At 41.5% G+C, this 13280-nt stretch overlaps 1 protein-coding gene across 1 annotated transcript in view; it reads left to right on the forward strand.

The window, feature by feature from the left end:
- The window catches only part of LOC114240899 (multiple PDZ domain protein), a 189008-nt gene that overhangs the window by 25494 nt on the left and 150234 nt on the right, over positions 1-13280 (forward strand). Inside the window, exons 5-10 of the mRNA XM_089739138.1 lie at positions 814-984; positions 1322-1428; positions 1889-2013; positions 9016-9107; positions 12239-12333; positions 12621-12744. Of these exons, the coding sequence (XP_089595264.1) occupies positions 814-984; positions 1322-1428; positions 1889-2013; positions 9016-9107; positions 12239-12333; positions 12621-12744 (714 nt within the window). The remainder of the gene's footprint in view (positions 1-813; positions 985-1321; positions 1429-1888; positions 2014-9015; positions 9108-12238; positions 12334-12620; positions 12745-13280) is intronic.

The following is a 13280-nucleotide window of genomic DNA, read 5'->3' on the forward strand; positions in this document are numbered from 1 at the left end:
TTAGAGACAACAATTATTCTTCTTCTTACTTGCATACTTCATTGCTGGAGGTCGTGTCCTTGATAGACCCTCGTCACACTTTGCACTATCATCTTCCATTTTGTTCGGTTTTGGGCTTCCCTCAGTGCGATTGTAACAGAGACTTCAGTGAGCGTGGTAACTTATTCTGACCAACGAGACAACAATACAGCCCCACAAAGTTAGTTCGAAGTCGTCGTGGCCTAACGGATAAGACGTCCGGTGCATTCGTGTTGAGCGATGCACCGGTGTTCGAATCTCAGGCGGGTACCAATTTTTGTAATGAAATACGTACTCAACATATTATGTTCACGATTGACTTCCACGGTGAAGGACTAACATCGTGTAATAAAAATGAAACCCGTGAAATTTTAATTTGCGTAATTACTGGTGGTAGGACCTCTTGTGAGTCCGCGCGGGTAGGTACCACCACCCTGCCCATTTCTGCCGTGAAGCAGTAATGCGTTTCGGTTTGAAGAGAGGGGCAGGCGTTGTAACTCTACTTGAGACTTTAGAAGGTGGAAGAGACAAGGTGGGTGGCGCATTTAGGTTGTGGATGTCTATGGGCTCCAGTAACCACTTAACATCAGGTGGGATATGAGATCGTCCACCCATCTACGCAATAAATAAAAAACCCACTAATTAATTAATGGTCCGGTATTTTGCATATATTTCGTGCGGAGTATACGGTTGCTTGTGGTCATTGAACCTCAACCTTCGAAATTTACGGCTGAATCTCAACTAAAGCGTTGTTATTGCAGTGAGGATATATTGGATTTGATTTCTTTTCTACAGTCCTTGGGAGCATCACCGGCTCCGGTAGTACCGTCCAGGCTGTTAGCGGACCCCATTGAGTTGGAGCGACGTCTCGCTGAAGCCGGCCACGAGGGCTTCGGGGCGCTCTGCGAGGATATCACTCCGCCATCACCTCCGCCTACTATCATCGAGGAGAGATTACATCACAGGGTACGAAAGATAAGCCTTGCATTGTATAGCTTTTTTTTTCCTACCTAAGCTGAGAGCCTTGAGAGGCTATTTCAGCGTAACCTTAACTAGTAGGTGAGCTCACGGTGCTCAAACCTGACGACATTGCTAACACGAACCCTAGCAAAAGCAATCTACCGCCGGAATGAAAACGCGACCCACTGAGAAGATCTGGCGAGAAACTCAGTGGGCTGTGTCTATGGGTTAATTTCCCCGTCGAGCCCTTCGTCGCAAGCGACGGTTTCGACGAGAACGATGACCGGGCATTGTACAGCGTTATCGTGCGATTTTTGACCTAAGGTTGATGTTTTGTTGACAGCCTGTAGCGTCTATGGTCGCGGTCGTGCCACGCGGCGCGCTAGTTTCGTCCCCGCGCCCGCCTCCGCCTATCACCAAGCAATCTGCTCCACAACCAGCGCCTTTAAGGTTATTAAACACAAAAAACTAGATTACGAAATCTTCCCGTGATTACTAGACTTTTGTGGTACTTTTCTATAGTCCTGCTTCAATCAGAACCAGGGATTAAGTGTCCATCATAATTTTTTTATTGCTTATTTGAGTGGACGAGCTCACGGTCCACCTGGTGTTATGTGGTTACCGGAGCTCATAGACATCTATAACGTAAATGCCGTCACCTATCTTGAGATAATAGTTATAAGGTCTCAGTTTTCACAGTACAACGGCTGCCCCACCCTTCAAACCGAAACGCAGGCAGGGCGGTAATTACCAGTAATTACGCCAATTATAATTTTGCATTTCATTAGAAAAATTGGTACCTACTTGCCAGCAGGATTCGAACACCGGTGCATCGCTAGATACGAAGGCACCGGGCGTCTTATCTTTTAGGTCACGACGGCTGACTCTTAAAATTTGTACCTGGACGTAGGTTACCATTGGATATGGCAGTTCGAGGCAACGGCTCTCCGGAGACATTGAGCTACGAAGTGTCCTTGAACAAGGACACAGCACTTGGGCTCGGCATTACTGTAGCCGGTTACGTGTGCGAGCAAGGTAAGAGACCACGTATTTTTTTGTAGCTTTCGTAGTCAAAGGATCATAATTAATTATGACTCAACTGGCGGTGAAATAGTAAATAATAAATAAATAAATATTTACTAACAATCACGCCACGTTAACTGGTCCCGTGATAAGTTCGTAAAGAACTTGTGTTACAGGTACCAGATAACGGAAATAAATGTAAGATTTTTATTATACACATACATATATTTAATATACATCCATAACCCTGGAAAAGACATTTATATTTTTCATAAAAATATCTTCCCTTGGCGTAATTCGAAACCGCGAGTCTCTTGTGTAGTGACCATGTCACTAACCGCTACACCAGACGGTCGTTATGTCAAAATGTCACTTTTGTTAGTGAGCATCGGACATGCTATGGGTAAAGCCAAAGGGCTGCCTAACGCAGATTTGTTTTCAAATGGATATTGAAGAAGGACGTGTCACAGCGTTCGGGATATATCGGGAATGCCATAGCGTTAGTCCGTCTTATAGTCGAATGGTACAAGGCTGAAAACGGGCTCTGGACCGTCGAATTCGATGAAGAGTTCGACGAGCGAACTAACCCATAGACACAGCCCACTGAGTTTCTCGCCGGATCTTCTCAGTGAGTCTCCAATTCGGTGGTAGATTCAACGAGGCACTGCTCTTGCTAGGGCCGGTATTAGTCACCTTTGTTAGTGAATATAGGAAATGCTATGGGCATAGCCAAAGGGCTACCTATTGCAGATATGTTTTCAAATGGCCATTGACGAAGGACGTGTCACAGCGTTCGGGATATATCGGGTATGCCATTGCCTTGGTTCGTCTTAGAGTCGAATGGTACAGGGTAAGCGCTGAAAACGGGCTCTGGATCGTCGATTACGATGAAGAGTTCGACGAGCGAACTAATTCGGTGGTAGATTCAACGAAGAACTGCTCTTGTTAGGGCCGGTATTAGCAAATTCTCTCAGGTTGAGCCCGTAAGCTCACCTACCCGTACTGGAATAGCCTCTTAGGTTACCAGCGAATAGGTCGGGAAAGAAAGTGCTCTGGATGGCATAGCGGCTTCAGAAGATAGGAAAGCTCTGAGTGGCTCCTTTCCCGCTGTAGACCCAGCTCCAAATAACCCGGAAGATTAGGTTTACGTCATGTACTATACTCGTACCTGTGTGATTATTTCGATTCGTTTCGGTTTGAGAATGGTGCAGCTGTTGTAACTATACTTGAGACCTTAGAACTTGTATCTCAAGGTGGGTGGCGCATTTACGTTGTAGATGTCTATGGGCTCCAGTAACCACTTAACATCAGGTGGGCTGTGAGCTCCTCCACCCATCTAAGTAATAAAAAAAAGAATATTCTTTTTATACAATCGCATTTGTACATTTTGTTATATTTTATAGCTACGTACAACTAAAATTCATACGTCATTACCAATTTAAGTAAGTGAACTCTTGTGTCGAACCGTTTTTCACGTCACTAGCAACGCGACACATCCCTAAGGGAGAAAAAAAAGGTAGGCTGTCAGATGGAGAGATAGAAACTTACTGATAATAATATAAAAATCGGTTGATTGTCCATATATACGATTTTAGTATGCGTGTGGAATAAATAAATTTTTCCCATACTGGAGTTTGAGTTCAACCCGCAAGAACAACCCGATGACAGTATAATTATTTCCTAAACCTTCATTGCAATTTTACAACAGGAATAATACGAATTTAGCCAACTCTACCGCGTTCCGTTTTGATTAAAAGCCATGAATTCGGTGCAAGCCGTATAAAACCTTAAGGCGTCGTCGTATAAAAACAATGAAAGATCCCGTGTAATCTAAAAAAGTCCCACTGGCCCTTGCTCGATGGATACTGTGACCCAGTTTCCGCGACGGGGCCACGAAATGTAAATCTCGAGCTGTGTGTTCACTGCAAACTCTAAAATTAAATTGTTTTAAACTCACGCGGCTATTAACCTTTTAAAGACTACTATTAGCTTTCTCCTGTAGTCGTTTGGCCTGATTGAAATGAGGGCTCTGAAGTTGCGATACTTTAAGACAAATATATTTTTTTCTGTATCGAAACTAGCGGCATCTTGTAGCTGATGCCCCTAAACTTATATGTTGTTAAAGTTAAGGCATTTAATTATTGTAACACAGAAAATAAAAAAATAAAAAAATTACACAAGTCTTTATTTTTCCTTCATTAAAAATAAAATGTAGGATAGGTAATATGTTACTGCCATCTACAGGAGCAATGAGAAACTAATCGAAGCGAAGCCATCTAGTGGCCGACGCCCGTAAACATAATTGTTGAGTGCTTGCTTTCCTTGTCTATAACTAATTTATGTGTATTATCCATGTTTGAAATATCGGTAGCTCACTGGAACTAAAAAACGTGTCAAATTAAACAGGTATTAGTTTAAGTTATTGATTAATTGACTCGGCGGTGCAGTATTTAGCGTTCCTGATTGTGGCGCTAAGGGTCGCGGGTTCGATACCCACATTGGGTAGATATTTTGTGATGAACAGGCCTATTTGCTTTTCATCTGGATGGTTATTATCTACCTATATGTCGGATTGGTAAGAATGGAACATATGAAGAGTGTGGAACGGAACGTAATTTTTTTTTTTTTTGTTTAGATGGGTGGACAAGGTCACAGCCCACCTGGTGTTAAATGGTTACTGGAGCCTATAGACATCTACGACGTAAATGCGCCACCCACCTTGAGATATAAGTTCTAAGGTCTCAGTATAGTTACAACGGCTACCCACCCTTCAAACCGAAACGCATTACTGCTTCACGGCAGAAATAATGCCATAAAATATGCCATCGACATTTCTAACTTGAATTCATAGAGTAGTTTATACGCTGATCGTCTAATAACCAGTAGATGTTATAGATTGTACGAACTCAAAATAACACTTTTATTAACGAATGAATATCGCTGTCGTTGTGTTATTCGCCACCCGTTGTGCTTGTGTGGTACAATTCAGAGGCGGTTAAGCGCTTACGGTGGTAGGGACGTCTTGTGAGTCCGCACGGGTAGGTACCACCGCCCTGCCTATTTCTGCCGTGAAGCACTAATGCGTTTCGGTCTGAAGGGCAGAGCAGACGTTATACTGTAAAAACTGAGACTTAGAACTCATGTCTCAAGGTGGGTGGCGGCATTGACGTTGTAAATGTCTGTGGGTTCCGATAACCACTTAACTCCAGGTGGGTCGTGAGCTCACGCTGCATACGTACGATCACAAACCAGCGAACACAATGTCATATACATGTCATGTATCTAATAGCAGAAATATATGGCGTTGGGGGTTATAAGTTATGCTATTGCTATGCTATTTATTTATTAAAATCTGTCCAGTAATTTCACGTGGGATATTAATGAACATCCGTCTTTCATGACAAACTATTGCTCTAGCAGTATTATTAGGATGTAAAAACTAAAAATGTGGGACTTCGTACGAGGCAAACGCTTTGAACTAATGCCATGAGCGCAAGTTTCAATACTAAATCGCTACAGCTCACACAATGCACCAGCGCCGAACAATATGAAGTAATTGAACCATCGTATTAGACGCAGCGGCTATTGCTCGTGTACCGGTAATTGCTTCTCATTTACCCGCTACGACTCATCTATGTTATGGCTTGTTTAGCTTACTTCGTCAATTTATTGCCATCATCTTTGTTATTTCGGAGTTGAGAGGATCTATTAAGGACCATTATTGGTACGCTTAAAGACGGAGTAGACGGTCAAACTAGACAAGATTCGGTAGCGTTTCTATGAGTTAGGTACTGTTTTTTTGGGATCATTATCTGTTTCCTTTTAAGCCACAACACATCAAATTCAAGTCCTTACGGATGCATTAGATCCAATAACCCTTGCATTAGACGCCTTTAGCTCTAACACTAGGAGCAACAGAATGGAAAGCAGTCGACGTCGCCCCAAACATGTCATTTCGGATCCTCCCGATCCACTAACGGTGCTTTTAGGTACCTCAAGCACCGATTGCCGTTCTCGTCGAACCCTTCGCTTGCGACGAAGGGCTCAACGAGTAAATCAACCCTCAGACACAGCCCACTGAGTTTCTCGCCGGATCTTCTCAGTGGGTCGCGCTTCGGACCCGGTGGTAGACTCTGCGAAGCACGGCTCTTGCTAGGGTTCGTGTTAGTAACGTCATCAGGTTTGAGCCCCGTGAGCTCACTTACTAGTTAAGGCGACGCTGATATAGCCTCTCAAGGCTATCAGCTTAGGTAGGGAAAAAAAAAACTAGGAGCAGGCTTAGGCACCCTGGTAACCGTACTCGTCTAACTCGGCAAAGAGTTCTACGTGCAACCTAACCCATGCATCAGCCCGCTGAGTTTCTCGCCGGATCTTCTCAGCGGGTCGCGATTCCGATCCGGTAGTAGATTCATTCACGAAGCAGCTGCTCTTGAGTTGTTAGGTCTCCTTTGGAGACGCTCGGGTAGTTGTTAGCAAATCCCGCCCCTCCTGGCTGAGCCTTTGCTCGGCCACCTGTCCTGATGAAATCGGAAAGGCTTGCGGGTCAGTGATCCCTCAATCATAAAAAAACTCAAAATTCTATCCGACAATGAATTCGTCTAGATTTTTTTTTATTGCTTAGATGTGTGGACGAGCTCACAGCCCACCTGGTGTTAAGTGGTTACTGGAGCCCATAGACATTTATAACGTAAATGCGCCACTCACCTTGAGATATAAGTTCTCAGGTCTTAGTATAGTTACAGAGAGATATATTATTATGTATGTACATTTGGCTATGATTAATGTCAGTTTTCTTGCGAATTTTTTATCATACCAACACGACTACACCAAGTCTATTTATATCTGATAATTCCATAAATAAGATGTTCAGTGGTTTTTTATTAAGTTTTCCTTTTATATAGTACCAGATTTATTTTAAAACTCATCTTCTTTGAACCCGAGACGCGATTTCGGATCAAAGTGAAAAAGTTTCCTTACGACTTGTAATTAGAAAGGGTTTGCCTCTTCCGTTTGTCGAAAGGGAAATTTTGTGTCGCTGTCCAGGGACCTGCGAAAGCTCCTTTGAGGAACTTAATACTGGAACATAAATCGTAATTTTAGAATGAGAAACTTTTGAAGTCGCTTTCATTATAATACTTTGCTTGCGAGCTTTTTGATATAGCTCAAGCACCTTTTCCTTTTGACTGGCTCACGACACATCTAATAATAAGCTACAAGGTAAATTCTGACGTCATATGATGTGGAAGCTTCACTTGTGCTGGTTTTTTTTCTCCACCTGTGCCTTGAGACGCTATCAGCTTCTCCTTGGCATGTAGGTGAGCTCACGGGGCTCAAACCGGGAGTGTTGCTAACACCGGTCCTAGCAAGAGCAGTGGTTCGCAGAATCTACCACCGGATCGGAAACGCTACTCACTGAAAAGATCCGGCGAGAAACTCAGTGGGCCTTGTGCCCTGTGACGTCTGTGTTGCCATTTTAACTGAAAGACATAAATAGTTTATCGCAGAAATAGGAAAGGTAGGTGGGACTAATATAAAGGTGGTACTAATATTTGCTGGTGGTAGGACCTCTTGTGAGTCCGCGCGGGTAGGTACCACCGCCCTGCCTATTTCTGCCATGAAGCAGTAATGCGTTTCGGTTAGAAGGGTGGGGCAGCCGTTGTAACTATACTGGTGGTAGGACCTCTTGTGAGTCCGCGCGGGTAGGTACCACCGCCCTGCCTATTTCTGCCGTGAAGCAGTAATGCGTTTCGGTTTGAAGGGTGGGGCAGCCGTTGTAACTATACTTGAGACCTTAGAACTTATATCTCAAGGTGGGTGGCGCATTTACGTTGTGGATGTCTATGGGCTCCAGTAACCACTTAACACCAGGTGGTCTGTGAGCGAGCTAGTCCACCCACGCCCTCAAATCAGAAAAATAGAACGTGAATTTCAGTTTCATCGCCTCGTTGACTTAGTGTTTATTGACGTCATAGATAATGCACATAAATTAGTTATAGATAAGCAACTCAAACACCCAACAAAAATGTTTACGGGCGTCGGCCACTAGATGGCTTTGTCTCTAGATGGCCAGTCCTAATTAGCAGATGAGGATCATCGATTTCAACAATGACCCATATCAATAACCCTGTCAATATAACGAAACATAATAATATTTATTGATGAAGAATGATTGATACGGGTCGTCGTATCGCCGGAGTAGTAGTATTACTGCTTACTAGTTACTAGAGTACGGGTAATTATTAACGATTATGAGCGACATAAGCGCCACTACGCTTATTAAAGATATAGTTGCGATGTCTAAAAACTTATTGTTATATTATTAAATATAACAAAGCAAATTTCATATGACTATGCACTGAAAAAAAAAGTAGCAGTTGAGTGGTAGCTAAGTATAGATAGAATGCTAGCTACGAATCTGGAAGGCTATAGAGGAAGAGGTAGACCTAAGAAGTGGATGGATAGCGTGAAAGACGATATGGGTAAGAGGGGAGTGAGCGAAGATAGAGGAGTATGGAACGAGAAAGGATGTTGGAGAGTGGACGAGAGTGATGATTTGATAGGTAGCAATTCAAGAAGGGTGAATAAACATAAATTCTAATTAACTTTGAAGTCGTCGCGTCCTAATGGATACGCCCGGTGCGTTTGTATCAATTGAAGTGTACTTGCTGTAGCAGCCAATGTATATTCGTTGTTGTTACTAATGTTAGTTATATAACACAGCACGCTTGTACAATCTCTTGTATTTAAAAAAACCGGTCTGGATATGTCTATGAACATCTTTAAAATAGTTAAAGAATAAGCCTTTTGGTGGCCGTTCTAGAAAAAAGACGATGAATGCGGTGTCTTTTCTTTGCTTTGCGTTTTTTACGAGATAACGTCCAAATCGCTCGAAGGTTCATAAATGGGCGTCGATTGGCTTCTATAACTGACTGCTCAAATATTTCGGTTGCCTAGTGCGCGGGGAGCCTCTAATTCTATATTTGACATGAAAATACATATACTCATTTGTTTCAGAGGAGCTGAGCGGCATATTCGTGAAGAGTATCAGTGAGGGTAGTTCAGCTGACCTCAGCGGGAAGATGCAGGTCAACGACCGGATCGTTGAGGTAAGATTTCGATCTCATATAATATTATATTCTACGATGTTTCATCATATTCGAAGCTATCAGCATTAACGATCAGCCGTTTTTCTTACTATCTCCCTTAAAATCTTAAATTGAGGTCTCAGTTTTATGTCGTCTGTCCTACCCGACAATCGGGAACGTAGGAGATATAATACGCTGGTGGTATGACCTCTTGTGAGTCCGCGCGGGTAGGCACCACCACCCTGCCTATTTCTGCCGTGAAGCAGTAATGCGTTTCGGTTTGAAGAGTGGGGCAGCCGTTGTAACTATACTCGAGACCTTAGAACTTATACCTCAAGGTGGGTGGTGCATTTACGTTGTAGATGTCTATGGGCTCCAGTAACCACTTAACAACAGGTAGGCCGTGAGCTCGTCCACCCAACAAAGCAATAAAAAAAAAAAAAAGCTATACTGTGACGTCATTAACGCCTACCCACCGTTCTCATTAATTATGAATCCATTCAAACATCCGTTGAGTTTTATTTTTGCTGTTTTTTTACTCGTAAAATGAAAATCACGGGACGATGGGCAGCTAGGACAGCGTGGGTTCACTTGTGAATTATTCATGACATGCGCTGCTCGATAAGTTGTCGTTTTATTGCTTTGGATGTACAGACAGGAGCTCAATGTACCCCGGCTGTAAGTAACCGACATATCACAAGTCAGCCACGCGTCTTGAAGTCTGAGATCGAAGTCACAAAAGCACAGTACAATAGTTAGAACGCTACTATCTTATCGGCAATGGTTCACAATTTATACCTTGAGGAAAATGCCCCATAACCTTTTTGACTTTGACTGTACTAAAGCAAGCAGATCAAGTATGAGAGAAAGAGAGGCAGAGATAGAGAGAGAGATAATATACTTTACTGCACACCAATACACAATTAACTTTAGAAAAACAATCATCATCAATCAGTATGAATGCATTATAAAAAGATTTTTATGTATTCTAAAAATACTGTTCGTTTTGCTTCTTCGTGGTATATAGGTGTTTTTGGAACTAATTGTATGGATACATTAGTTTGTAATGTCTTCTAAATGTTATTTATACCTACTATATCGGAGATGGTAAGCATGGCAACACCAAAAAAAAAACCACTTGAATTCGTGATTCGAATTGAAAGAAAACAAAATATGAAACTAACAAGCCTTAAGGTGTTGTTTAAGGTGTAGGTTCAGTGCGAGTTTTTTTAACGTCCTCGATCGCGTAAAAGTTAACTGAAATTTGTATGTAGTTGGAACAGCGCCCCCTAGCGGCAAACGTAGGCAAACGTTCCGGCTCCATACAAATTTGAGTTAACGTTTACGCTATCGAGAACGTTAAAAAATTCGCACTAAGCACACTGTAAGCACACTGTACACGCCGTTTACGTATTTTATTTATTAGTGTATGTGTGTACAATGTTAAAATCGAGCTAAAAGCGTGAAATCAGATAATACTATAAAGATAATTGGGGAGTTTTGCCAAAACCAACACATACAGCGAAATAGAACGGCAATAAAAAAGTGTTTATGAATTTTTCTATGTAACACCATCGAATGTGCGTTACCTCATACGTTTGAGGATAAATTATACAAATTCAAAATAACCTTCAATGTTTTCACGTCTATCGAAATATGTTAACAAAAAAAACCGGACGCGAATAACAAAATAATGTTATGAAATAGTCATAGGGAATTTTAATAATTCAAGGAAAAAAAATATAAAATCGTTTTTAATTACTTGTAAATAATATGCGTTTTTAATTTTGTGTTCTCCATATTTTAGTTCGTAGCTTTTCGATATTTTCGCCTTTTTTACTCTTTTTTTCTTTTGTTACGCACTTACACACTCTTTAAAAATTGGCCTTAAATAATTAATTATATGTGCAAAATTTATGATAGTTGGAAGTGAAGATAAATTTATTAAACTTTACGTCATTAGGCTATTAAACGTATTTACGTTGTAGATGTCTATGGGCTCCAGTAACCACTTAACACCAGGTGGGCTGTGAGCTCGTCCATCCATGTAAGCAATAAATAAAAAAAAACCTACTTGTACGGATACTGTCTCGTAAACAGATGCATATTTATGCCATACGTATCTTATAGTTTTATGCCATACTAGCTGTACCCGACCGCTTCGCTGGGCATTTAAAATTATTTCTCACCCCCACAAAGATTCTCATCATTAACGGCCCCGCAACTGGTGTAGGGTGTCCAACATTCATATAAATATTAGCCTATCCATTAAGTACATGTATTTTCTACATGGATACCAAATTTCAAGTCAATCGGATGCATTGTTCAGTAGTTATAGCGGAACATCCGTAAAAATCACTGTAGATTTATATATTAGTATACATTATGTATATTATAGATGCAACTCCCCCGGGTCATCTAAGGCTGCTTTCAGGCTACGCTATAGTATAGTGCTATATACGATATAATATAGTTACTTACTATAGTATAACATAGCAAGTAAGCCAATAATATATAGTAAAGTACAAACAAACAAACAAACAAACATTTACTAACAGTCACGCCACGTTAACTGGTCCCGTGATAAGTTCGTAAAGAACTTGTGTTACAGGTACCAGATAACGGAAATAAATGTAAGATTTTTATTATACACAAACATATATTTAATATACATCCATAACCCTGGAAAACACATTTATATTTATCATACAAATATCTTCCCTTGGCGGGATTCGAACCCGCGACCCCCTTGTGTAGTGACTATGTCACTTACCACTACACCAGACGGCCGTTAAGACAGTGTGAACCTGTCCATAACAATGTATGGTGCGCAATATTGTTGTGCTATGAGCTATATGCTATATGCTATTGTATTATAGCGTAGTTTGAAAGCAGCTTTAGATATAAGTATCGCATTTATAAATTTTGACACGGACTTTCACCACGCCGAGCTTAGAGCTGCTGTGAGGATTAAGGCTAGCGTATAGGTTAGGTCACTTAAAATGTTAGTCAAATACTATTGGATATTAAATGAAAAATTACACTTTTTATTACTTTCATAAAATTATTTTTAAACATGTTTCAATGTTTTATTTTTTGTGTTTAACTACCGACCCTATTCAAACATCATAAAAGCGATTTTTCTTCACCAGGTCGATGGTGTATCACTTCACGGCGTCACAAATCATAAAGCGGTGGCGCTTCTTCGTGATTCTAAAGGTCCCATTGTACGAATTAAGGCTTTAAGGTAAGACGATAAGGTACGTTATTGGTTTTTTAATCGACTATGATCAGTGACACCAAGAACTTATGGCTATGGAATGAGTTCCCCTCCACGGTTTTTCCCGAGCGCTATGACATGTCCTTCTTCAAACGAGGCTTGTGGAGAGTATTAAGTGGTAGGCAGCGGCTTGACTCTGCCCCTGGCATTGCTGAAGTCCATAGGCGACGGTAACCACTCACCATCAGGTGGGCCGTAAGCTCGTCTGTCTACAAGGGCAATAAAAAAAATGTGACTTCTGGATTTTATTACAGGTATCTTCGCGGTGCGGGGTTTGAGAAGCTCCAGAAGGCATTAGCAGCGCAAGACGGAAGGAAATCCCCCATAGCTCCCCCAAGTCCCTCTGTCACTTCACTTGCTAAATACAGTTTTAGTGTTGTAAGTGCTTAGCTATTTTCAACTACGCTTTTTTGGGTTAAAAGGCCTCAATAAGGCTTGTACAGAGAGGTTTTTGTGCTACTAACGGATTAATGTGCGCTAAGGATCATATAGAAGTGGAAAAGTCTATATAGAATGATTATACAGTTAACACCAATTTTTTTGTATAGTACAGATGGTAGGGCGACTTGTGAGCCCACATGGGTAGGTACCACAACCCTGTCAATTTTTTTCCGCCAATCAGTGGTGGGTTTCGGTTTGAAAGGTGGGGCAGCCTTTGTACTCCTTATATCTGAGGATGAGTGATGGCGTTTCCGTTATTGTTGTTACAGTACGCCAACCAGTATAGTTTTGGTCGGTCATTAAAACTACAGTGGGGTTTTTTTTGTTTTGCTTAAATGGGTGGACGAGCTCACACCTGGTGTAAAGTGGTTACTGGATCTACAACATAAATGCCGCCACCCACTTTGAGATATAAGTTCTAAAGTCGCAGTATAGTTATAATAGCTGCTCCCCTTCAAACCTAAACGCATTAC

This window comes from Bombyx mandarina, chromosome 28 (genome assembly GCF_030267445.1).
Source record: "Bombyx mandarina strain Sakado chromosome 28, ASM3026744v2".
Lineage (NCBI taxonomy): Eukaryota > Metazoa > Arthropoda > Insecta > Lepidoptera > Bombycidae > Bombyx > Bombyx mandarina.